At 41.0% G+C, this 27228-nt stretch overlaps 1 protein-coding gene and 1 long non-coding RNA gene across 6 annotated transcripts in view; one reads left to right on the top strand and one right to left on the bottom strand.

Annotated features, from left to right (window-relative positions):
* LOC111750150 (uncharacterized) lies at nt 1-27228 on the bottom strand. 4 transcript variants are annotated; one of them, XR_010323149.1, is made up of 5 exons: nt 26774-27228; nt 20490-20562; nt 16711-16789; nt 13718-13892; nt 1-8706 (listed from the first exon to the last, which is right to left on the bottom strand). It is a non-coding gene; the product is annotated as an uncharacterized LOC111750150 (long non-coding RNA). The 4 variants fall into 4 exon arrangements; XR_010323148.1 differs by lacking the exon at nt 1-8706 and having other exon boundaries at nt 8715-13892; XR_010323150.1 differs by lacking the exon at nt 1-8706 and having other exon boundaries at nt 8715-13892; nt 20490-20558.
* SNX6 (sorting nexin 6) overlaps nt 26554-27228 on the top strand; it is a 62234-nt gene continuing 61559 nt past the window's right edge. Inside the window, exons 1-2 of one of the 2 annotated variants that reach the window (XM_064292387.1) lie at nt 26554-26623; nt 26780-26827. In XM_064292387.1, the coding sequence (XP_064148457.1) occupies nt 26618-26623; nt 26780-26827 (54 nt within the window). In that variant the 5' untranslated portion in view covers nt 26554-26617. Of the gene's footprint in view, nt 26654-26779; nt 26828-27228 lie in introns of both variants that reach the window. The other variant, XM_064292386.1, reaches the window with a different exon arrangement.

The raw sequence follows: 27228 nt of genomic DNA, 5'->3' as shown, positions 1-27228 counted from the left end.
CTCCCTCCCTCCCCCCTCTCATAACCACAAAAGAATGTGCTCTTTCCAGTTTAAACTATTTCTCAAGATCTTACAATAGTGGTCTTATACAATATTTGTCCTTTTGCAACTGACTAATTTCACTCAGCATAATGCCTTCCAGGTTCCTCTATGTTATGAAATGTTTCACAGATTCATCACTGTTCTTTATCGATGCGTAGTATTCCACTGTGTGAATATACCATAATTTATTTACCCATTCATCCGTTGATGAACACCTTCGTTGCTTCCATCTTTTTGCTACTGTAAACAGTGCTGCAATAAACATGGGTGTGCATATATCTGTTCGTGTAAAGGCTCTTATTTCTCTAGGATATATCCCGAGGAGTGGGATTGCTGGGTTGTATGGTAGTTTTATTTATAGCTTTTTAAGGAAACGCCAAATAGATTTCCAAAGTGGTTGTACCATTTCACATTCCCACCAGCAGCGTGCAAGTGTTCCAATCTCTCCACATCCTCTCCAACATGTATTAATTTTGTGTTTTTTGGATTAATGCCAGGCTCATTGGAGTGAGATGGAATCTTATTGTAGTTTTAATTTGCATTTCTCTAATGGCTAACGATTGAGAGCATTTCCTCATGTATCTGTTAGCCGCCTGCATGTCTTCTTTAGTGAAGTGCCTGTTCATATCCTTTGCCCAATTTTTAATTGGGTTGTTTGTCTTTTTGTGGTTGAGTTTTAGCAGAACCATGTAGATTTTAGAGATCTGGCGCTGGTTGGAGATGTTGTGGCTGAAAATTTTTTCCCAGTCTGTGGGTGGTCTTTTTACTCTTTTGGTGAAGTCTTTAGATGAACATAGGTGTTTGATTTTTAGGAGCTCCCAGTTATCTGGTTTCTCTTTGTCATTTTTAGTAATGTTTTGTATTCTGTTTATGCCATGTATTAGCGCTCCTAGAGTTGTCCCTATTTTTTCTTCCATGATCTTTATCGTTTTAGGCTTTATGTTTAGATCTTTGATCCATTTGGAGTTAGTTTTTGTGCATGGTGTGAGGTATGGGTCCTGTTTTATTTTTTTGCAGATGGATATCCAGTTATGCCAGCACCATTTGTTAAAAAGACTATCTTTTCCCCAAGTAACCGACACTGGGCTTTTGTCAAATATTAGCTGCTCATATGTGGATGGATTTATATCTGAGTTCTCAATTCTGTTCCATTGATCTATGTGTCTGTTGTTGTACCAGTACCAGGCTGTTTTGACTACTGTGGCTGTATAATAGGTTCTAAAATCAGGTAGAGTGAGGCCTCCCACTTTGTTCTTCTTTTCAATAATGCTTTACTTATCCGGGGCTTCTTTCCCTTCCATATGAAGTTGGTGATTTTTTTTCTCCATCACATTAAAAAATGTAGTTGGAAAGAGAGAGTGGAGGGAGAGAGTGGGCTGTCTCATTAGGGAGAGAGTAATTGGGAGTATGTAGCAAGGTGTATTTAAGTTTTTACGTGAGAGACTAACTTAATTTGTAAACTTTCACTTAAAAAATTATTTAAAAAATGTAGTTGGAATTTGGATCGAAGGTGCATTGTAAATATAGATGGCTTTTGGTAGAATAGACATTTTTATTGTGTTAAGTCTTCCTATCCATGAGCAAGGTATGTTTTTCCACTTACGTAGCTCCCTTTTAGTTTCTTGCAGTAGTACCTTGTAGTTTTCTTTGTATAGGTCTTTTACAACTTTGGTAAGATTTATTCCTAAGTATTTTATCTTCTTGGGGGCTACTGCGAATGGTATTGATTTGGTGATTTCCTGAGTCAATCTCTTTTGAGATATAAAAGAAAGAAGTAAGCAGAGAGGAGGGGACCTGCTACCACCAAGAAAGCAGAACCAGGAGCAGAGTGTGTCCTTCTCAGGTCCCTGTGCCGAGAAGCTCCTAGACCAGGGGAAGATTTGGTGACAAGGACCTTCCCCAGAGTTGACAGAGAAAGAATGTCAGCTGGTGCCCTGAATTTGAACTTCTAGCTTCCTAAACTGTGAAGGAATAAATTTCTCTTTGTTAAAGCCACCCACTTGTGTGGTATTTCTGTTATAGCAACAGTAGATAACTAAGACAAAAACTTAAAAAAAAAAAAAAGAACTTTAGGAGCCTGAGGTTACTGTTTTTTCTTAGCTTACTTCTTAATGAGCCTATGTTTAAGTTTAAAGTTAGTGAAAGTAAGTCGACTGACTCTTAAAAATCAGATTACATCACTGATGTCTTAAATGTATTGTTTAAAAAGTTTAAAAGACCATTTAAAACACAAACAACATTTTTAGTAATTCTTTAATATAAGTTAATAAATAAAGAGAAAAATATCTTAAAGAATAATAAAACATCTTAAAGAACAATCTCTTTAAAGAAAACACACACCCACCCATTCCCAAATTATGGGAAGACAGTTTTAGCTAGTACCTATTATAAAGCCACAAAATCCAACTAGATAAAAACAGGTTTATCTTGAAAAGGAATGAGACCTTCAAATGGAGATATATGAGCTGGATAGAAAAGTAAGATGAGAATTAGACTGAAATTTTTTTCAGAAAGTAGTCAGACCAGGGAAATTTATACATAGATTCTAGAAAAAAAAAGAACATGAAAATCATTTTAGTCCTTTCCTTTCCTGCCAGAGCCAATCAATTCACCCAATAGGGGCACTCGTATCTTCTATAAACATCTCTTGATCCATTTCTCTAACCTCCAGCCTACCTGCCACTCAATCTGTTTTGGTCCCTATCACATCTTACCTGTGTGCTGCAATAACGTTGCAGTCTCTTGCCTTTAGTCTCCCTGACTCCTACCTCTTTTATCCAACTTACACATTTCAGACAGAATTATTTCTAAAATACAAGTCTGACCATTTACTCCTCTGCTTAAAACTCTTCGATGATTTAACATGACCTCCATACTTTTTGTATTAGTAATAAATTATCCCAAAATTCAGAATCTTAAAATAGCAACAGTCATTTGTTATCTCTCACAGTTTCCATGGGTCAGGAATTTGGGGAGGACATGGCCAGGAAGTTCTTGTTTGGGGTTTCTCATGAAAATACAATCAGATTTTTGCTGTGGCTGCAGGCATCTGAAAGCTTGACTGGGGCTCAAGGATTCATATTCTAGATGATTCACTCATGTGACTGGCAAATTGGTGTTGGCTGTTGATTGGGTACCTCAGTTTGTCTCCACATGGGTCTTTCTACAAGGCTACTTTCCCCAGAGCAAGCAACCCAAGAGGCCAAACCAAATGCCTTTTATGACCTAGCCTTGGAAAGCCCACATAATCATTTCTCCTATATTCTATTGGTCACATATGCCAGCCCTGATGAATATGGTCATAATGTCAGCCCTAATTCAATGTGGGTGGAACTGCACTAGGACATGAATACCAGGAGGCAAGGATCACTGGGGCCATTTTGGAGACCTGCTATCACACACATCAAGGGTTAAGTCAAATTTTCTTAAAGTGTCCTTCAAGGCCATTCATACTTTGTCATCAGAATTAAGGGCCTGCCATATCTTAGAGGAAACACTGGTGACTTAGTGCTTAGGAGCTATGCCAGCTAACCAAACAGGCATCAGTTCAAATCTACCAGGTGCTCCTTGGAAACCCTGCGGGGCAATTCTACTCTCATCTCCAAGTTTGCTATTTCAGATGTAAAGAATAATTCTTAATGGATTCATTTGCTCAGGAGGCACAGAATTGGAGGTGAGGGCTCTATTCCAGTTAGCACATTTACTTAAATTGCCTTGGGGGAGCCAGGGTTGGTGCCACTTAAAACTAAAACATCCCTGTGGTTGGCTATATTAACAAATACAAAATTACTTATATAAAATTATCTATATGTCATCTATATAAAACAGAACATTTTACACTAAATAAATTTTTATATATATTAAGAGCAGCATAATATACTTAACATTTAAAGTTTAATATATTCAGTAATTTGAGTATAATATACTCAATGTCTAAATCCAAAATTCATTTTCTAAAATTAAATCTACCCAATATCACATCTGCTCTCTCTACTGCAAGATAATTTCAACACTCTTCTTTATTTCCTCCTATACTGACTATGCAAAGGCATTTGACTGTGTGGATCATAACAAATTATGGATAACATTACGAAGAATGGGAATCCCAGAACACTTAATTGTACTCATGAGGAACCTTTACATAGATCAAGGGGCAGTTGTTCAGACAGAACAAGGGGATACTGACTGGTTTAAAGTCAGGAAAGGTGTGCGTCAGGGTTGTGTTACTTCACCATACCTATTCAATCTGTATGCTGAGCAAATAGTACAAGAACCTAGACTATATGAAGAAGAAGGGGGCATCAGGATTGGAGGAGGACTGCGTTTTGCAGATGGCACAACTTTCCTTGCTGAAAGTGAAGAGGCCTTGAAGCACTTACTGATGAAGATTAAAGACCACAGCCTTCAGTCAGGATTGCATCTCAACATAAAGAAAACAAAAATCCTCACAACTGGACCAATGAGCAACATTGTGATAAATGGAGAAAAGATTGAAGTTGTCAAGGATTTCATTTTACTTGGATCCACAATCAACAGCCATGGAAGCAGCAGTCAAGAAATCAAAGGGCGCATTGCATTGGGTAAATCTGCTGCAAAGGACCTCTTGAAAGTGTTGAAGAGCAAAGATGTCACCTTGAAGACTAAGGTGCGCCTGACCCAAGCCATGGTATTTTCAATCGCATCATACGCATGTGAAAGCTGGACAATGAATAAGGAAGATTGAAGAAGAATTGACACCTTTGAATTGTGGTGTTGGCGAAGAATATTGAATATACCATGGACTGCCAAAAGAATGAACAAATCTGCCTTAGAAGAAGTACAACCAGAATGCTCCTTAGAAGCAAGGATGGGGACACTGTGTCTTACGTACTTTGGACATGTTGTCAGGAGGGATCAGTCCCTGGAGAAGGACAGCATGCTTGGCAGAGTACAGCGTCAGTGGAAAAGAGGAAGACCGTCAACAAGGTGGATTGACACAGCGTCTGGAACAATGAGCTCAAGCATAACAATGACTGTAAGGATGGCTCAGGACCGGGCAGTGTTTCGTTCTGTTGTGTATAGGGTCACCATGAGTCAGAATCGACTCGACGGCACCTAACAACAACAATATTGGCTCTTAACACAATTCTTAGCACAAAGTAGAGGGTCATTGAATATTTGCTGAAATTGAATTGAAAAGTACCAGCAATAAATAAACCCCCATTCTTCTCTTTGCAGTTCTCTCTGAATTTCTGCACAGTAGCGGACAGTATTACGTTCTAGGCACTTTCCTAAGCACCTTGCACATATTATCCCACTTAATCTTTATACCAACCTCTCATCCATTGTATAGTTGAGGAAACTGAGAGAGATTGGTCTCTATTATTCATATCCTGTCCAAAATCTTTGTATCTCCTAGTTTATAACATACAGAAACAGACTATTTAATTAACCTATATCTAATTTGGAAACCGTGGGGTAGTGGTTAAGATCTACGGCTGCTAACCAAAAGGTTGGCAGATCAAGTCCACCAGGTGCTCCTTGGAAACCGTATGGGGCAGTTCTACTCTGTCCTATAGGGTTGCTATGAGTCGGAACCGACTTGACGGCAATGGGTTTTTTTTGGTATACCTAATTTATACAGATTCTCTGGTTTCTATGTAAAAGATTATTGTGCATTTATTTAGCAACATTATTGAAATGACACTTTCTTCGGGATATAGACGAATATGCTGTAGAAGACCCACACAGAAAGTGCTATACTTGCTACTTCTATATTTCCTACTTCTCAGACACACTTTTATTTTTCTCATTTTTAAAATTTTGAAATCAGGATGTAGGTTATAGTTGCTGCAAACATTTAAGGCACTGCCTTTTTTGTTTCTCCCAAATGCTGTCAATGCAATTTAGAATTGCAGAAATATATTATGTCAAAGGCATGCCCCATGTCTCTTGCTTCCCCGTGGTCTGTTAGAGAATGTGATGACTCCGGTAATATATATGCTTCATAAAGCTGGGCTGATATCCTGTTGTCTTCCAAGAATATACTGGCTTTCTGCCAAACATAAACACTTACAAAATATGTCTGCAGAGCTAAGCATTTTTTATTTCAAGAGCTTAAAGCACTTTAGAGACTGTAGTTTCTATTCTGTAGTGAATAGGGGTATAATATGCAATTGCTTACATGTGGAAGAAAAGAAGACCATTTATTTTCCTGGAAAAGGCCACTTTTCTTTTTATATAATAACTTAAGCATATTTACTTAAGGACTGTTATTATCTTTATCATCATTATCACCATGACCATCATTATGATATGCATATAGGAGAGAGAAAAAATCCAAAGCTAACTGCAGTGTTCCTTCCTGAAATAGAACTATTAAAGTTTAGAAGCACATTGTAAAATTAATTATGAAGATAAGGCCCTTTGAGAGTAACTTGGATAGCCTGGAGCCAGTAAAGAGCGAGCTAAACTGTTCTTCAGGAAATGAATGAAAATTTGAGCGGTTAAGGGCAAGTAAGCTAAGGAAGGGGGCTGAAACAGGGTTGGACACTGGAGCTGAAACCTGACCCAAACTTTGTGAATAGTGAGGCCTCCAAAGCAGGGATGCCTTTCTCTAAATGTCTACAAAGGCACCATATGGGCCAGTGACGAGGCTGAAAGAGGTCTGGCACAATGCTAAAAGGCCTGAATGGAAGAGGTATGGGATGATTTCTCTATAACAGAATTGATCAGGTTTTTTAAGTTCAGAAACGTTAAAATTCAATTTTACGTTGTTGGTCATGCTGTCCCAGATTGTTATTCCCTCCATGTTTCTATTCCTTTAAAAATATATGCTCATGTACAGTAAGGTGCTTTGGCAAGAAGAAATTGAGGTAGTCTCCAGTGAGGAAACAAAGTGGGGAAAAGAGAGGAGAAACACTGAACAGTGGAATTGGAGAGTTGCTGGAAATAAGACCTCAGAACCAGAGGACACCAAGAAAAAGCTAAGCTCCAGAGTATGCCCAGAAACACTAGAGGTGGGTGTTTGAAGCAAATGTAATTTGAATTTAAGAGGACTTTGGGACATCATGCAGCTGACATTTGTACTATGCACATATAAATATCATTCAAAATCATTTCAGAAACTGAGACCTGAGAGGTATATTAACTTGCTCAGGGAAAATAGCGCACCTGTAATTGGAATGTGGCTCCTGGGGCTTCCGCTTTCTGATAGAGTAACAGGAATTGGATTTGCTCTCCTGCCTTAACTGAAAAACTAGACAAAATAACTGAACCAAGAGTTTTTAGACACTGGAAGATAGGCAGCACAGGAGAGTGATTTCTGGAGGAAAGCAAAAGAGATAAGTCCCACAACTGCCCCAGCAGAAACCCAGATCGAGCCCTGATGTCTCCATGCGTTGAGAAGACAAAAGTTGAGAATTTGAAAAGACCAATGTGGTTAGAATTGGCAGGGCAAAGTACCAGAGAGAGGGCTGCACAGAGTGAGACAGAGAGTGCCAAAGACCTTACAGGGTTCCCCTCAAGCCTTTAGCTGAGTACTGATCGGCACATGTACGTGAAGAAACTACCAAGGCTGGGGGAAGAACCATCAAAAAAAACTAGATAGATTGCTGAAGCTCACACATGACTGAGAATAGCTTACATCCTCAAAAACCAGAGTGGAGAAACCTAATACACAGGGCATCCGGTTGAGTCTTGAGAAGGATATTGCCTCAGTAATGGAATCAAACTAACCCTAAAGGCTGCACTGATCCTACCTGAAAAAAGCAGTTGTTAGCTGCCGTTGAATCAGCTTCCGATTCATGGTGACCCCATCCACAATGGAAAGAAACACTCCAGTCCTGCATCATCCCCGAATGGTTTGCGGATCAGATTGTTGTGATCTGTAGGGTTTTCATTGGCTGATTTTTGGGAATAGATATTATCAGGCCTTTCTTTCTAATCTGTCTTAGTCTGGAAGTTCTGCTGAAACGATCACACCAACACATAAGCCACCACTGATAGATGGGTGGTGACTGCATACGAGGTGCACTGGCTGAGAATCAAACCCAGGTCTCCTGTATGGAAGGTGAGAATTCTACCACTGAACCACCACTGCCCTGATACATTATTAATAGAGGAACAAAGATTAGAATGACTGTAGACTTCCCTTCAAAAACAATACAACCCAGAAGTTAACGGAGTAACATCTTTAAAGTAATAAAAGAAAAAAAACCGTCGACCTAGAATCCCACAACCAGCAGCAATATCTTTTAAAAACAAAGGTAAAATACTTTTCCAGACATACAAAAAGTGATTTTCCACCAGAGCCTCCAGAAGGAACCATCCCTGCTGACGCTTTGACTTCAGCCAGTGAAACTGATTTCAGACTTGAAAGAAGTAAGTGTTGTGGTTAGGTGCTGTCTTAGTCATCTAGTGCGGCTGTAACAGAAATACCACAAGTGGATGGCTTTAACAAAGAGAAATGTATTTCAGAAGTCCAAATTCAGGGTGTCACCTCCAGAGGAAGGCTTTCTCTCTCTGTCAGCTCTGGAGAAAAGTCCTTGTCATCAATCTTCCCCTTGACTAGGAGCTTCTCTGAGCTGGAATCCCGAGTCCAAAGGATGCACTCTGCTCCCAGCACTGCTTTCTTGGTGGTATGAGGTCCCCAACTCTCTGCTTGCTTCCCGTTCCTTTTATCTCCTACAAGATAAAAGGTGGTACAGGCCACACCCCAGGGAAACTCCCTTTACATTGGATCAGGGATGTGACCTGAGCAAGGATGTTATATCCCACCCTAATCCTCTTTAACCACAGGCAGAGATTGTAACACAGGAAAATCACAAAATGGAGGACGACCACACAATACTGAGAATCATGGCCTAACCAAGTTCACACATATTTTGGGGGGACACAATTCAATCCGTCACAGGTGTTTTTGAGTCAATTTTGATTCATAGTGACCCCATGTGACAGAGTAGAACTGCCCCATAGAGTTTTTTAGGCTGTAATCTCTACAGGAGCAGATCCCCAGGTTGCTCTCTCATGGAGCCTCCGGGTGGTTTCAAACTGCTTAACCATTGTACCACGAGAACTCCCTTCCAGAAGCGTAGGAAGATAAATTTATGTTGTTTTAAACCACTGAGTTTATGGTAGTTTGTTACAGGATTAGGAAACTAACTCAATCACGTGGCGGGGGGGAGGGCCTTCAGTGGCACACATGTGTCTATTATTTTCACTTACATTCCATTGAATTCAGTCAAATGGCTACCATCTTAGGCTGGGTTCTCAGAGAAGCAAAATCAGCAAAGTATATATATACATATACACACACACATATGTATGTATAATATACATATACATATATTATACGTGTGTGTATATATATATATATATATGTACACACGTATACCAAAAACCAAACCAAATCCTTTGCTGTCGAGTCAATACTGACTCATAGTGACCCTATAGGACAGAGTAGAACTACCCCATAGGGCTTCCAAGGAGCAGTTGGGGGACCTTTTGGTTAGCTGCTGAGTTATTAACCACTGTGCCACCAGGACTCTCTCTCTCTATATATATATATGTAGAGAGGGAGAGATAGAGATTTATCTCAAGGAAATGACTCACATGGTTGTAGAGGCTAGCAAGTCCCTAATCTGTGAGTCAAGCATCAGGCTAGAGGCTTCTCCTAATTCATGTAGCTGCAGGGGCTGATGAACCCAAGATCCACAGGCTGCTAGCTGTGAAAGCTGATGAATCCAAGATCAACAGGTAAGGTGGCAGTCTGCTGGCACAAGTCCCAAAAACTGGAGTTCAGATGCTGACCAGCTGAATGCAGGATCCAGAGCAGAGCAAAAGTCAGGGAACTTTGCCAGTAAGTTCACATATATGGGATGCAGGCCACACCCCCAAGGAAATGCCCTTTCAATATTGGCTGCTCACAGCAGATCCCATCATGGAGGGGATCACATTATATCAGAGCTCATCATGGAGGTGATTTACATTATTATGTGACTGTCAAGCTACATAACTGCCAAACCACTGAGAATCATAGCCCAGCCAAGTTGACACACAACTATAAGGGTCACAGCCACTCATCAGTAAGGGGACTAGAGAATGTTGTCCCCCTGTGTGACCAGGAGGAAAAAGAAAGAGGATTTGGTGAATATTTGTCCAGTATCCTCCACAGCCCCCCATGGAGAAGAGCACAGCACTCCTGAGCTCTCTAACCCACACCAAGCCTTTTTAATTGTTGCAGGCTTAGCCTTGCAGTGCATCCTGCAGCAGAGAATGGCAGTTTGCACCCATTTTCCTGAGACCCTCCCATACCAAACTTATACAAGATCCTCATTGAGTTAAATGCAAGAGGGGGAAAGAAATATCATTAATAATTTAGAATATAGTGTATGCCATCAATATGCCTCTGAAGTCAGTATACATATATTCTGACTTTGTGTTTTAGAAACTGCTAGGCTAAGAAAATTGTGTAAACAGGTACATCGGGGAAGTGACTGAAAAATGTGGTTGTAGGATATAAAAGAGTAAATAACTCAGTATATTTTCTGAATCCTAAAGCAGAAGGGAACTTCAGAGATCATTCAGCCCAACTCTGTTTCTGAGAAGGCCCAGACTGAAATCATACCAGGTGGGGTGAGGGTGAGTGGAGAGAGTGAGTTGGAGGGAAGTGAGGAAGAGTGGAGACAGGAAGAGGGGTGGAGGGGGGAGAGGAGGGGAGGGTGATCTGTTCTAATATCTCTATGCATGGATAAAGTTGTATAGGACCATTTCAAAGTTTTGTCTGAATTCTCCAGATATCTCCACATAGCTGAAATACTCAATACTGGTATTTGAAACCCTAGTGGCATAATGGTTAAGAGTTCAGTGGCTAATCAAAGACAGCCGTTCAAATCCACCAGGCACTCCTTGGAAACCCTATGAGGCAGTTCTACTTTGTCCTATAGGGTCACTATGAGTCAGAATTGATTCACAGCACAGGTTTGGTTTTTGGTTTTTCACCCATGGCAGACTTGCTGGCTCCCAGATCAGCTGTCTTTTGACTTTGAGGAAGGTGAGGGTTGGAGAAACTTCTAGGCCTCAATCATAGCCCAGAGAAAGCTAAGCTTTAAGACCTTCCTCTGCTGACTAGGCTGAACTGCCAGGTTAGAAAAATTTGGGGCAGCCCTCCAGACAACTCATCTCAGAGCTCTAAACTGGGGAACAGGGCGTGAACTCCCCTTGTCATCAGTGCTTCCTTCAATGTATCTGACGCCCCAATCCCAGCCAGACTCAAAATGTGAAGAGAGGAAATCAAGATCCTTGTGACTGTAAGCGCTTTACTCCTCTCTCACTCCTTCTTCCTACAACCTGTCAGGGCCGGAAGAAGCTGGTGCTACGGACTCCTTCCCCACTCCAGGCTCATAGCAAGGTTTTAGGGGCAGGCAGGAATATCTTCATTGTTTGTTTGGGGGTGGGGTCTATGTTCTAACTAGTCCACCAGCCAAATGTACTGCTAAAGAGGGTTAAGTGCCTGCTCTTCCTTGCCCTGGGGCAGTAAACCTCTAGGCTAGGCCCAGAGATTGAAAGCTTGAGAACAAAATTTAGGGTAGCATTTAAATTCATTGTTTCAATGTTTACAAAAATAAGTCTTATTTCACTAATAACCAGCAAGGCCAGGACTCAAATATAGTTCTGCCTGACTCAAGTCTTCCTGCTTGTAGAAGTCATTCTTTAACTTTTCTACTCAAGACTAGCCTGCTTTATAATATATTCCCGAATTTTTAAATTCCATTTCATTGCAATCCAATTCAAACTACTTGATGAGGATCCATTAAGGATTATTTACTATGCTACTGCTGTGGTGGACTTATTCCCTGCCCTCAAGGTGATTTAAATCCTTTGAGATTTCTACTAGCCCTGGTTTCCTGCATTATCCCAGCCTCGACTTTGAACTTTTCTCTTTTGTAAATGAACCTCCTTGAGTCATCTCAATTTGTATGTGACATCTGTTTCCTGTTAGACTGTTAACAGATCTATGTGACTCCAGCACTGGAATTCATATGGCAGACAGCTGAGTCCTGTTGTCCTTCCATAGTGGAGAGTTGTGGCAGCCCAGCCCAGGAGTTACATTTCCCAGACCCCCTTGTACCAGGAAGTGCCATGTGACTAAACGTGGGGAGCAGCGATGTTCCTGCTGCCAAGCCTGGCCCACAAAAGCTCCCTACTTGATCCTCAGTGCTCTCTCTGCCCCTGTCTGACAGCAACTGAGGCCCTAGGGGAGATGTTCTTAATAATTTTTGTGCCGTTCGTGCCTGAACCTCTTCCCAGAATAATGATTTTTAAGTAAATAAATTTACGAATATGTGTAAAAAATGGCGTGAGGGTGGTGTCTGACCTCTTCTAACTTCACAAGGGGGAAGGAGAGTCAAAATCAACAGCCCAAGGCTGATTCCCAAGAAGCAGAGGTGAGATATGCCTCCTGTCCACCATTGTTACCAATTCTGACACCAATCATCCCTCCCGTGGCACTCTCTACTTTTCTGCTGAGTTTGATAATTCATTGCAGTGGCTACACAGAACTCACAGACCATACTCATGATTATGGAGTTTACTAGGGAAGTAATAGTTCAGTCTCAGGAACACTCAAGGGTACAGTTCTTCCATCCAGGATAGCCTCTTCCCAGGCCTGCTCGCAGGCACACCTCTCTCTGGCTCTCAGCCTCTGCCCAAAGGCACTCAGCTTTCTCTCTCTGTGGGCCAGGAAGCCTACCATGCCATCTCTTGCTGCCAGGTCTCTGTTGCCGTGTCTCCCTCTCTTTTTCTGTCTCCTGGTTTTAGGAGTTTCCAAGCACAGGGATCCCAGGTACAAAGGATGCTGGCTCTTCTTCCTTGGTGGTGGTGAGATTCTCTCTTTCCTGCCCCTGGGGTGCCCAGCAGGATGGCAAAACTGACCAATTCCTTTGGTTGGGCAAAATTACTGTATCACATCATCCCACCCAATGACTTGGGTGAGAGTTACAAGACCATGGCTAGAAAGGCCACACACAAAAGTGACCAATTGTACCCTTGTGCCAAAGATTAGACAGGCCCATAAAAGAAAACAAGACTAAAGGGGCATACCAGTCCAGCGGCAAGGACTAGAAGACATGAGGGCACAGGAAAGCTGGTAATAGGAAACCCAAGGTCGAGAAGGGGCGAGTGTTGACATGTCGTGGGGTTGGTAACCAATGTCGCAAAACAATATGTATACTAATTGTTTAATGAGAAGCTAGTTTGTTTTGTAAACCTTCATCTAAAGTACAATAATAAAATAGTATATATAAAAAGAAAGTGATCCATCATACCACAATACATGTACACACACACACACACACACACACATACATATATAAAACCAAAAAAACCAAACCCATTGCCATTGAGCCGATTCCGACTTATAGCGACCCTGTAGGACAGAGCAGAACTGCCCCTAGAGTTTCCAAGGAGCATCTGGTGCAATCGAACTGACAATCTTTTGGTTAGCAGCCGTAGCACTTAACCATTACACCACCAGGGTTATACAAATAATTTTAGATTTATAGAAAAGCTGCAAAGAAAGTACAGAGAATTTTCATATACCCCTCCTTCAGTTTTGGTTTTCTTTATGTTATCATCCTACATTACTATAATACATTTGTCAAAATTAAGAAACCAACATAGGTACATTATTACTAACCAAACGCCGGACTTTATTCAGATTTCGCCAGCTTTTCCATTAATGTCCTTTCTCTGATCCAGGACCTAATAAATACCACATTGCATTCAGGTGTCATGTTTCCCCAGTCTCCTCTGGTCTATGACAATTTCTGTCTTTCCTTTTATTTCCATGATTTTGACAATTTTAAGGAATACTGGTAAAAAAAAAAAAATTTTTTTTATTATGTAGAATTCCAGAATAATGTTTTAAATGCATAAAATAGATTGTAAAGGAAACCAATCATACTGAAACATAAAACCAAAAAACCCAAACCTGTTCCCTCAAATTGATTCCGACTCATAGTGACTCTATAGGACAGAGTAGAACTGCCCTATATGGTTTCCAAGGAGCAGCGGGTGGATTTGAACTGCTGACCTTTTGGTTAGCAGCTGTAACTCTTAACCACTGTGCTACCAGGTCTCTCCATTGAAATACAGAAATTAAAAATTAAAAAAAATTTTTTGGTACAATAATATAAGTACTTTTTAATTAACACATTAAATAACTAGACCTATAGGTAGCAATAGGTCTAAAAAAGGTCCCTGGGTGGCAGAAACAGTTTGTGTTCAAGGTTCTAACCCAGCCGGTAGTTCCTCAGAGGGAAGGCCCAGTGATCTGCTTCCATAAGATTACTGTCATTAAAAACCATATGGAGCCAGTTCTTCTCTGAAACACAGGGAATTGCCACACGTTGGAACAGACTCATCCGCAATGGATTTGTTTTTCCGGATTTAGTGATGTGTCTAATAATTACCTTAATTTTGAAATAGTGGCAAGTGTAAACATTATTTTGAGATTCCGCAACTATAATGTGAAAATATCTGTGATTTCTCCAAAAGTCATGGGTACTGATAATACTACTGTGGTTTATTACTTACAGTAAAAAGTAGAGAAAATAAAGATGCAAATTGTTTTTTCACATTGAAGTTCACGGATTCCCTGAATTCTGTGGCTTCTGTGGCTGTCTTAAAAGAGATGGCACAGCCACAAGATGAGAAGTCTGCATGAAGCAGTGACTCTATTCTTAAACTCTCTTCCCTTGCTAAATTCATTTTGCATGAGCAAGAAATAAATCATCGAGGTTTTGGGTTTATCTATTGTAGCAGCTAGCATTATTTTAACTAATATGGCTCCTAATTATTAAAATTTATAGATAGGTTGACAGATAGATAGATAGGAGCCCTGGCGGCACAATGGTTAAGTGCTTGGCTACCAACAGAAAGGGTCAATGATTTGAACCCACCGAGCAGCCACAAAGGAGAAAGACCTGGTGATTTGCTTTCATAAAAATTACAGTTCTACTTTGTCACATGAGGTCCCTATGAGTTGAAAATCAACTCGATGGCATACAACAACATATATATATATATACATAGCTAAGAGGAGTTTTTTTGTTTTTTTTTTTTTACAAGAGGAGTACCTGAGTGCTGCAAAAGGTTAACGTGCTTAGCTACTAACCAAAAGGAGGTTCGAGTCCACCCAGAGGTGCCTTGGAAGAAAGACCTGGCGATCCTACTTCCGAAAAAATCAGCACCTGAAAACCCTGTAGAGCACAGTTCCCCTCTGACACACATGGGGTCACCATGAGTAGGAATGGGCAGCTGGTTTGTTTTTATGTGTGTGTGTGAGGGGGAAATCTTCAATTTACTTTCTGAGCTTTCTCTTTAAAAAGATATATAAATTAATATCTGGCAGAGTACTTTGTAATAAATGCTTTAGGAAACACATATAGAAAAAATCTGTTCAAAGACCCACGGAACTTCATTTTTTGAAAGGTGCAGTGCCTCATTTGGTGTTACCCATACCCATTACCATCGAGTCGGCTCTGACTCATGGCAACCCTATACGACAGAGTACAACTGCCCCATAGAATTTCCAGGGACAGGTAGGTGGATTCGAACTGCCGACCTTTTGGTTAGCAGCCAAGAGCTCAATTTAACTACCAAATTGAAAATTTTATCCAGAAGAATTCATCTGGTATTGAAAAATTATAAAAGCCATATGTCAGCATAGTGACTATAACTGCCATAATTAAGTTTAATTCTCTATTAATTCACCAAAAGAATAAAAGACCTAACTCTAAAGGTTAATATGATATGATTATGAGAAGATAAGAGATTTTTCAACTCCCGAATTCATTTTTCAGAAGATGAAAAAAACATAGTATTGATGACAGTACACTGTGAGTAGAGGGTGTATCTAAAAATTATCTGAAGTTGCTGAGTTTTTTTAGTTATCTTTTCCTGAGACATCTTGTGTCATCAAAATTCTTTAAGGCAAAGACTTCAAAAAACATTCTGGATTCCAAAATACAGGCAAAGGTGGAAGTGAGAAAGCTTCAAAGAGAAAGAGAGAAAAGACAGAGGAGGAGGAAAGAGGAGAAAAACCTAGAGAAGTACCATAATGTCTTATTTGGTGGAAGTGTATTTTTTATTCCAAAGGCAGAAACTGAACTAGAGAGACAATGGGTTAGGTGCTGCATAGCCAATAATCCTGTAAAATCTTTCAAAATCGTTTTTTTCTATGATTTTAAAAAACACAGCTCCATCCAATGTTGTACAATAAGTATGTTTCTGAAAATCTGACTGTAAGTGGAATTTTAGGAAACTAAATATTTTAGATGTTTAAAAGTTTGCTACTTTTTTTTGTTGTTTAAATCGTAATGATCTTTGGGTGGAATTCTTTGACAAGTAATAGAGGGCAGGGTTCTTAGTTGTCCCCATTGTACCCAGACTGCAAATAGTCATTACACCAGATATTTTATTTCAAATAACTGTTCTAAACATTTGTTGTTGCTTTTTATGTAGGGCCTGAATACTAAAGTGGGATAATGGAATATGATAAAAGATGAAAGAAAACAGATCTAACACACAGCCAGATTTTTCTTCTCCTAAAGCACTTAACATTTAACCTCTGGGGGACCGAGTTGTTGAGGGACCTTGAATTTTACCTCTTATATTAATTTTACTGACCACTTATGATTGTCATGTTTTAGGCAGTTTCTCTCCCATATTTTCCCCAGGCTCTTTGACTTGAGCTTCCACTGAAGTTCTGTGACGGAGGAAGGGAGTTATCAAATCATTAATATAAAAATGCAATTTAGAAATAATTTAAAATAATATATGTGCTGCTATTGTTCTAGGCATGGAGCTCTGGTGGTGCAGTGGTTAAGAGCTACGGCTGCTAACCAAAATGTTGCCAGTTTGAATCCACCAGCCTCTCCTTGGAAACCCTATGGGGTAGTTCAACTCTGTCCTGTAGGGTTGCTATGATTGGCAATAGGTTTGGCTTTTGTTTTTGTTTTTTTATTGTTCTAGGCATGGAGCAAAATTAAACTGTCTTTTACATCTCTCCTTTTAAGAACTCATGTTAAAAACAGAACAAAAACAACCAAAAATCACGTTAGATATATCTGTTCAATAATCTTTGGCTTCCTATATTCTTCCAAATAGAATTAGATATACTGACTTAGTCAATAAATTCACATGTACTACAGAGGTCTGATTTCTGCAGAGATTACATCACTTCAACTCTTCAGCCCCAGTCATCACAGTCAAAATCAACTGGTTCACTAGTTTGTTCACCAGCGCAAATTCTCAAGTCTGAATCCCAAGGAAATGGGAATTGATTGCTTCTTCAAGAATAGTTTTCCATTTCAAAGAATGGGAATTCCAGAACACTTAATTTTGCTCATGAGGAACGTGTACATAGATCAAGAGGCAGTCATTTGAACAGAATAATGGGATACTGCGTGGTTTAAAGTCAGGAAAGGTGTGAGTCAGGGTTGTATCCTTTCACCATACTTATTAAATCTGTGTGCTGAGCAAATAATCTGAGAAACTGGACTATATGAAGAAAACGGAGCATCAGTATTGGAGGAAGACTCATTAACAACCTGCATTATGCAGATGACACAACCCTGCTTGCTGAAAGTGAAGAGGACTTGAAGCACTTACTGATGAAGATCAAAGACCATAGCCTTCAGTATGGATTACATCTCAACATAAAAAAAAAAATCCTCACAACTGGATCAATAAGCAACATCATGATAATTGGGAAAAAGATTGACATTGTCAAGGATTTCATTTTACCTGGATCCACAATCAACACCATGGAAGGAGCAGTCAAGAAATCAAAAGGCAAAGGGGACATCTAGGTTGGTTGGCATTACACAGTAAATTAAGAAAACATTCTTCATACCTCTTTGGTGACTGGTATCTGGGGTCTTAAAAACTAGCAAGAGGCCATCTAAGATGCATCAGTTGGTCTCAACCCACATGGAGCAAAGGAGAAGAACACCAAAGACATTTAGAAAATATGAGCCCAAGAGAAAGAAATGGCCACATAAACCAGAGACTCCATCAGACTGAGATCAGAGGAACTAGATGGTGCCCGGCTCGGCTACCATCAAAGACTGCTTAGACAGGGAACACAACAGAGAATCCCTGGTGGATCAGACGAAAAGTGGGATACAGACCTCAAATTCTAGTGAAAAGATCAGACTTAATGGTCTGACTGAGATCACGGCCCCTAGACTCCCTCTTAGCCCCAAACTAAAACCATTCTCGAAGCCAACTCTTCAGACAAAGATTAGACTGGACTATAAGACATAAAACGATACTGCTGAGGACTGTGCTTCTTAGCTCAAGTAGACCCATGAGACTTATGAGGGCAGCTCCTGTCTGAAGGCGAGATAAGAAGGCAGAGGGGAACAGGAGCTGGTTGAGTGGACACAGGAAATACAGGGTGGAGAGAAGGAGTGTGCTGTCACATTGTAGGAAGAGCAACTAGGGTCACATAACAGTGTGTGTATAAGTTTTTGTATGAAAAACTGACTTGACTTGTAAACTTTCACTTAAAGCACAATTAAAAAAAAATAGTTTTCATCTCTGCTAGATAATAGATAAGTGGTGACTTTGCTGAAAGGTAAGACAGTACAGAGTACTGGGGAAGCCAGCATAACTTGACGAAGGCAAAATCATAGACGCTCCATAGACACATCCAAACTCCTCAAGGGTCTGAATTAATGGGTTGAGGGTTGTGGAGACCATGGTCTTGGGGAACATCTAGTTCTACTGGCATAACATAATTTATAAAGAAAATGTTCTACATTCTACTTTGGTGAGTAATGTCTGGGGTCTTAAAAGCTTGTGAGTGGCCATCTAAGATACTCCACTGGTGTCACCCCATCTAGAGCATGGGAGAAAGAAGAAAACCAAAGACACACGACAAAGATTGATCCAAAGGATTAATGGACCAAAACCACCACAGCCTCCACCAGACTGAGTCCAGTATAACTAGATGGTGCTGGCTGCCACCACCAACTATTCTTACAGAGATTACAATAGAGGGTGCCAGATAGAGCTGGAAAAAAATGTAGAACAAAATTCTAACTCACAAAAAAAGACCAGCCTTACTGGTCTGACAGAGATTAGAGAAACCCCAAGAGTATGGCCCCCAGACACCCTTTTAGTTCAGTTTTGAAGTCATTCCTGAGGTTCACCCTTCAGCCAAAGACTACAGGCCCATAAAACAAAACCAGACTAAATGGGTGCACCAGCCCAGAGGCAAGGACAAGAAGGCAGGAATGGACAGGAAAGCTGGTAATGGGGCACCTAAGGTGGAGAAGGGGAGAGTGTTGACATGTCATGGGGTTGGCAACCAATGTCACAAAACAATACGTGTTTTAATTGTTTAATGAGAAGCTGGTTTGTTCTGTAAACCTTCATCTAAAGTACAATTTAAAAAAAAAAAAAAACAACTATCCTTATTAGCTGATGACATTTTTAAAAAAAGAATAGTTTTCATGTCTAGAATACTAGCCGTTCTGCCCTCATTCTGCTGGGACATGACTTTTATTTTCGACCATCCAGATATGGTGCCTGGGTTGCTTGCTTATTTATTTATTTAAATAAAGTATGATTTGCTTCTATTTTTTTAACTCCTAAGTTCCTGGGGGAAACCTTGGTGGCATAATGGTTGGGTGCCACGGCTGCTAACCTAAAGGTCAGCAGTTCAAATCCACCAGGTACTTCTTGGAAAGCCTATGGGACAGTTCTACTCCGTCCTATAGGGTAGCTATGAGTCAGAAATGACTCAACGACGATTTTTTTTTTTGGAAAGTTCCTGGGGACAGGATCAAGGACCAATGAGTTTAACAAATCCTTATTGTTGTTATTCATCTGATTTGATCCATTAACCAGTCAATAACTTCCAATTCAAAGAGTTACTAGAAAAAAAAAATATTAGTAGGTATTTATGTAATCTTGGGATAGACAAGATCTTTCTTGCCATTATCACTAATAAGAAACCTGAAAGAGAAGATTGATGTATCTAACTACATTCACCTGAAAAACTTGTGCATGTCAAAAACATCATATACTAAAATTAAATGGCAAAGTTAATTTTAAGATATATTTTCATCATACCTTAAAAAGGGCTTTTAACTCATGAAAAAGTTTATACACAGAAAGAAACAATCTTTCATGGCTACTAGGGAGAGGAGAGGTGGGGAAGGAAAAGTACTAACTAGATAATAGATGAGCAGCAACTTTCATGAGAGATAAGACAGCACACAATTCTGTGGAAGTCAGCACATCTTGACCAAGGCAAGGTCATGGAAGCTTCATAGACACACCCAAACTCCCTGAGGGACCATATTACTGAGTTGAGGGCTAGGGACCATGGTCTTCTGGTACATCTAGCTCAACTGACATAACATCCTTTATAAAGAAAATGTTCTACATCCTACCTCGATGAGTAGCCTCTGGGGTCTTAAGAGATTGTCGGTGACCATCTGAGATACTCCACTGGTGTCACCCTGTCTGGAGCAAGAGGGAATGAAGAAAACCAAAGACAGGAGTAAAAGATTAGTTCAAAGGATTAACGGACCACAACTATCACAGTCTCCACCAGACTGAATCCAAGAAAACTAGATAGTGCTGGGCTACCACCACTGACTGCTCTGACAGAGATCACAATACAGGGTCCAGACAGAGCTGGAGAAAAATGTAGCACAAAATTCTAACTCACAAAAAAAGACCAGACTTACTGGTCTGACAGAGACTGGAGTATGGCCTCCAGACACCCTTTTAACTCAGTACTCAAGTCACTCTTGAAGTTCACCCTTCAGGCAAAGATTAGATAGGCCTGTAAAACAAAAGGAGACTAAATGGGCACACCAACCCAGAGGCAAGGACAAGAAAGCAGGAGTGGACAGGAAAGTTGGTAACGGGGAACCCAAGGCAAGAAGGGGAGAGTGTTGACATGTCATGGGGTTGGCAACCAATGTCACAAAACAATATGTGTATTAATATGTTCTGTAAGCCTTCATCTAAAGTACAATTTAAAAAAGTAGGTTGGAAAAATAAATAAATAAATTACAATAAAAACAAAAAAAGGGCTTTTATCCTTAATATATAAAAAGCTTTTACAAAGCAATAGTAAAACTATAGGCCAAAAACAGAAATAGATAATTCACAACAAAAGAAATGCAAATATTCACTTAAAAAATTCATAGGTCTTTAAAGAAATACGTATTAAAACAACGAGATTTCATCTTTAACTTTTAAATAAATTATTCAATGAATTTTTTTTAATATCTCCTATGTGGACGGCACTGTATTGGGTATGGGGAAAATGGACACTTCATACAATGTTGGTGGGGATGTAAATTAGTATAACATTTTTAGAGAACAATTTGGGAATAGGTGGTTACCTTTTGACCTACTAATCATACATCTCAAAAATAATCAAGGATGTTTCCAAAGATTTAATTACTTGGATGAGCTTTGAACTATTTTTTTTACTATAACAAACCAAACTATAAACAATGTCAATTTCAAACAATAGCTATTGGTTATATACATTATGATATATCTAGCTGATAGAATATTATAGCTATTAAAACTCATGCTGAAGAATAGAATTAGACTTCGTAATATATATATACATAAAAGAATATCATCTTGATTATGTCAATAATAATTTATGAAGCATATGCATGGGAAAACATTTAAATGGACATATGCCAAAATACGAACAGTAATTATCTCCAAGTAGTGGGTTATTAAGGAACCCAGTGGTGCAGTGGTTAAAGCCCTCAGCTGTTAACCAAAAGGTTAGCAATTTGAACCCACCAGCCGCTCCTTGGAGAAAGATGTGGCAGTCTGCTTTCATAAAGATTAAACCAAACCCACTGCTGTCCAGTGAATTCCAACTTTGGAAACCCTATAGGGCAGTTCTACTCTGTCCTAATAGAGTTGCTATGAGCCAGAATTCACTTGATTGAAATGAGTTTGTTTTTTGGGGTTTTAGTGGATTATTAGTGATGCATTTCGGCAGAGCTTCCACTGCACATCGCAGATTTGGGCTGTATCACAGACTGTGCTTTGTTTGGCTGATTGCTATAGTCACATGACCCGTTATCCTTAAAAGTGTCCCTTTGGTATATGTGATAAACACTGTTGGTTTTCCATCCCACATCTATTCCCACCCCCTCCTCCTTAACTCCAACGTTTTTCAGGTGCTCACATTCTTCTAAGAAGTCATGTGGTTTGGGGAGGCTAGCCTCAGTCTTAGCCCCAGCTTCGGGGGTGAATCCTGGTTGGTCTAAGGCTTTGACTCTAAGTTAATCATGATAACCCCAGTCCACTTGTCAGTGATGTTTGGGGCTGGATATGTGACCCAGCTCTATCTGACGAGATATGAGAAGTCACCTGTGGAAGGGGAGTGGGATTCTGAGCAAGGTTTTTTCTTCTGCTGAATGTTATGTCAGGATGTGAAACCCAAAACTGCTGAAGCCATCATGGACCATGAGGAAAACCAGTCTTAGAATGAGATTGTCACTGATGATGGCAGAGTGGGAAGTTGGAAGGCATTTGGGTTCTTGATGATACCATTAAGGCGCTGATCGCACTATGCCCAAAGCCACCATAATTCTTGACTTTTTGTTATGTGAGATAATAACTTTCCTTACTGCTCATGTTTATTCAAATTGATGTTTTCTATTACTTGCAGCTAAAGGCTACCTAACTGATACAGTATATTCTGAAAAAAAAAAATAAAATGGAGTTCAGCACTATTCCTGTAGAGAATTTTGTTGTAGTATATCTTCAAAGGAGATGGAGGGAAGAATTAGGAGCCAAAACGTATCCAAAGCAAAAAAAAAAAAAAAGGAATCTCCTAGAATTTGAAGAAATGAGGAATTGATAAAAGTGCATTTTGGTGAAACCTTCTTTGATCAGACCATGATAAAAGGAGTTAAACATCTTTCTTCTAGATCTAATTATTCCACTTCGGATTTTTAAAGTTTTCCTTCAAGAAAACAGTTGAATTTTGCTTTCCAAAGAATGTTCAAAGAAAATACAGTTTGACTTTTAGAACTTAAAAGTAACTTTATTTTCTAAAATTTTACTCTTTTCTCTAAAATCTTCTAATACATTTTGTGTGTGTGGACTTAATTTTTACCCAGTATTTGGCTGAACAATACATGGGGAAAAACATGAAGGTTCAAAGTGAGGTTAGCATTTACAAAGTGATTTCTAGGAAGTGTTCTTGTCCATTGTTATTTCCGTGAATACTTGTATTCTAAGAGTAACACAATTAGCCTATCATGCAAGGTCCTAATCTTGTTCGAATAGTGTTGTTGAAATATTCTATTTGTTTTTGGAGCATAATATTAGGAAACTATTTGCAGTTATTATATTTTACTTCCATTTAGCTTAGATTGTGATTCAACATACTTTGTGAAATTTGTATGGAAGTAGATAATTTTACAGAAATCTATCAAAACAAGAAGAAAAATTGATTATGTGGTTAAAAGTACCTGAGGAGTGGTTCAGCTTTAATATCTTCTTGGTTTCTTTTTAAGTAGTAAAAAAATTCTGTTATGTAAGCTTATCTCATTTCTTTCTTTTGAAATTCCTTAACATCTATAACCAGCTTTTTAATAGCTGTTCCAAATTACTGATAATTTCTTTTTTATCTTTCACAAATATGGTTCAATGGATCGATTTTATATGGCCTTTCTCACCATGGTTTCGTAATTCCCACCCAAGTGATTGGGTGGGACTATGCAAATAAGGTAATGTGGCCCACCAAGGGGACTGGCCAGTTTTGCCACCCCACTAGGCTTAAAATGACTCATCTCAGAGGCGGTAAGGGAGGATCTCACCACTACCAAGAAAGAAAAACCAGGAGTGGAGAATGCCCCAAGGAACCAGGGATTCCTGCACTGAGAAGCTCCTGGAATTGAGAGAGATAGCTGTAACACTGAAGATGGCTAGAAGTGGCAGCAGAGGCAGGAGACTGGCAGAAGATGGAAGAGGATGGTGCAGTGGGCTTCCTGGCTCATGGAACAAGAAAGCTGAGCACCTTCGGGCAAGAGGTGTGCTGGTTGAAGTGGGGTACCTTCAGACACTTGTTGGAGCTAGGTTTGCCAACCCACAGAGCTAGAGCTGAATGCCTTTGGGCTGAGGCCTACTGGTGGAATGGGGTGCCTCTGTGGACTTATTAGCAGAGCTAAAATAGCTTTGTAACACTTGCCCAAGCAGGGCAGAGGCCAGGCTGTGGGGCCGAGGGCCAGTGAGAGACCTGCCTGTGGGCATGGCTGAGAGTAGCTTGTCCTGATTGAATAACTGTATCCTGAGCATTTCTGAACTTGAACTGTAACCTGTTACTTTCCTAATAAACCCCATAACTGTAAGTATGGTCTGTGAGTTCTGTGTGGCCATTCCAACGAATTGTTGAACTCAGCAGCGAAGTAGAGAGTGCCATGGGAAGGATGAATGGTGTCAGAATTGGTAAGATGGTGGAGAGAGGAAGTATGTCTGACCTCTGCCTCAATAGCAATCAGCCTTGGGCTGTTGATCTTGATTCTCCTTCCCCATTGTGAAGTTAGAGGAGGTCAGATGCCCCTGCCACGCCATTTTTACACAAAATATAACTTGAGACCTTTGCTTAGAAAGGAAGGCTGAGGTATTAATTAAAAATTTTATTGTTTCAAGGTTGGTTTCTCTACTCATGTGAGCTTTCAGCTCTTGATTGTACCTGCAGTAATTATGTCTTTGCTGATAATTTTAGTTGAATTACTGGTATTTTAAATCCTGTCATTTTTTTCCCCATAGGACTAGTGATATTAAAGCTTTTGCATTTGGGAATTTAAATGTTTCTGTACAGTGTCTCTGGACTTGGTTTAACTGTTGAAGTTTTAAATTCCTGGTTAATGATCACAGGCATTTGAGATGGTCTTATGCGGCACTTCTCAACCTTTGTCCATAAGGACACACCTGACTCTCCTATCAGTTGTACACAAATCCTCGTCACTAATTATACCTCTATTCCTCACTCTCCTCCTGGGAAGTGGAGCTTTACAGGCACTACCTTCAATGCAAAAACAAACCATTAGTAGGAAATACTGGCATTTTGTACTAGCAACAAATTACAAGAACATTTCTCCTGAAACTTCATCACACTACGCTGTACCACATGGTACCTAAGGACTTCCTGTGAAAAGCATTACTTAGTAGTTACTATAATGCACTAGAAACAAGAAGCCAACAAACAAACAAGTATACAAAGCATCCCCCACCTTCCCCACACCATACACACAGAAAACTAATCCTTGTTGAGACAGTAACTTAACCTTTCTATGTCTCAGTTCTCCTTACGTACAAAATGAAAGCTATAAGAAGTTCTCACGAAAATATCAGCAAGTTTAACACTGTTGTTTTGAGAGCTTCATTCAATAAGATAGGATGAGAGGCCTGGCAAAGTACATAGGGATTCAAATGTGGAGGGCCTGGAATCCGGCTGAGGAGTTGGACCTGTATGTAATGGAGGCTTGTAAAGGTTATTAGACAGGGAAGTAGCATAATCATATGCCACTAGCAGTGTGTAGAATGGAGAACAGACATATGGAAAAAAAGAAAACCAGTTATAAGAGTATTGCAAAGGTCCATGTAAGAGATGCTGAGAGTAATTGCTGTGGAAGTGGGAAAATTGGGACTAATTCAAGAGATAATGCAGATAACCAATTGTAGACGAAACAGGATTTGGTTACTGAATGGGTAGGTGTGATGAGTGAGGGAGAGGAAGAATTTGAATAGGAATCTGAGGTTTCTGGTTTGAGCATCTGAAGATGTTGGTGCCATTAACTAATGGAAGCACAGGGATTGTACGTGTGTGTAGGAGGTGGGGTGGGGCAGGGATTAGGGAATGATTTTGTTTTGTTTTTGAGGTGCCTTTAGACACCCGTGTGGACTCCAGTTGCACAGTTAGAGCAGGTCTGGGGAGATTTCTTTGTGTAAAGGTAAGGAATACCCGTGCGATGTGAACAGCTCACTTTACAGTGCCCCTAACCTGAGGTAGTTATTACTTCACCAACAGTAAAAGCTTGATTATAGTCCCTGACTGCTGACTGTGTGAAGGCCCTTGGTTTCCGCACCTTCCACAGGCGAAATGCTATTAATTGTGATTAATTATTGTGTGGCACAATACAAAGATTAGACGATTTATTGTGGAGGGCACCTGCTTGGTTTTCACTGCGGCCCTCAGGGCAAGGGAACTGGACAACTCCCGGGGTGGCCCTTAGCCCTTCCCGGTCAAGGCCAAACAGCCGCAAGCTGCCCCCAGACATGTGGATCTGGGCCTTAAGGCCCTCCCTGGTTTGGATGCTGTCTTGGGCGGAGGGCCCTGGCGTCCTTGGCCTTCCCGGCTCTTGGACCCTGGCCTCCTGCCCCGAGGCGGGGCGGGGCGGGGCGGGGCGGGGCCGCTCCGAGGCCACGCCCCCTCCACTGGCCCCGCCCCGCCCGCAGCCGCCGGTTCCCTCAGGCCCGCGTTGCGGTACGCGCCTGCGCTGGCCCTCGCCTCCGAGCAGCCATGATGGTGGGTGTTCTCAGCTGTGCCGAACCCCGGGTGCGCGTTGGGGGCGGCGGGCGCGGGGCGGATGCGGATACCACGCTGGCCTGGCACTAATGTCTCCCTTTGTGTCTTCCCCACTTCCCCCTCTCCCCTGGCGTGCCGGGCACCACCGACCTGCAGGAAGGCCTGGACGACGGCCCCGACTTCCTCTCCGAGGAGGACCGCGGAGTAAGTTCTGTCTCCTGTGGCTTGTGGGATCCTTCCTCCCCTGCCTCGGCGCTCGGGCGTGGTACGGAGAGGAGTCCCCGGCCGCGCGGCACCGCTTCGCAGCCACCCTCCTTTCGGCTTCCTCTTCGCAGCCGCGCGCCCCGCCCTCCTGCAGCCCTCCTCCCCTGGGGCCACTGCGTTCCGATTTCCCGGGAGCACGGCCTCTTCCCCGTACCCCGGCTCAGTCCAGACCCTCCTGACCCACCTACCCCGGCCCGGGGTGCAGGTGTGGAAGTGGAGGTGGGACCTGGAGCTGGAACGCCCCCACCCCGCCGCTTTGGGCCGGTGAAAACCCGTGCTCAGACCTTTCTGGTTGCATCCTCAGTTTTCTCCTCATGTGAATGGACCTCTCGAACCCACTC

Source organism: Loxodonta africana, chromosome 10 (assembly GCF_030014295.1).
Source record: "Loxodonta africana isolate mLoxAfr1 chromosome 10, mLoxAfr1.hap2, whole genome shotgun sequence".
Classification (NCBI taxonomy): domain Eukaryota; kingdom Metazoa; phylum Chordata; class Mammalia; order Proboscidea; family Elephantidae; genus Loxodonta; species Loxodonta africana.
The sequence above is the reverse complement of the archived record's forward strand: the minus strand, read 5'-3'. Positions and strand labels throughout refer to the sequence as shown.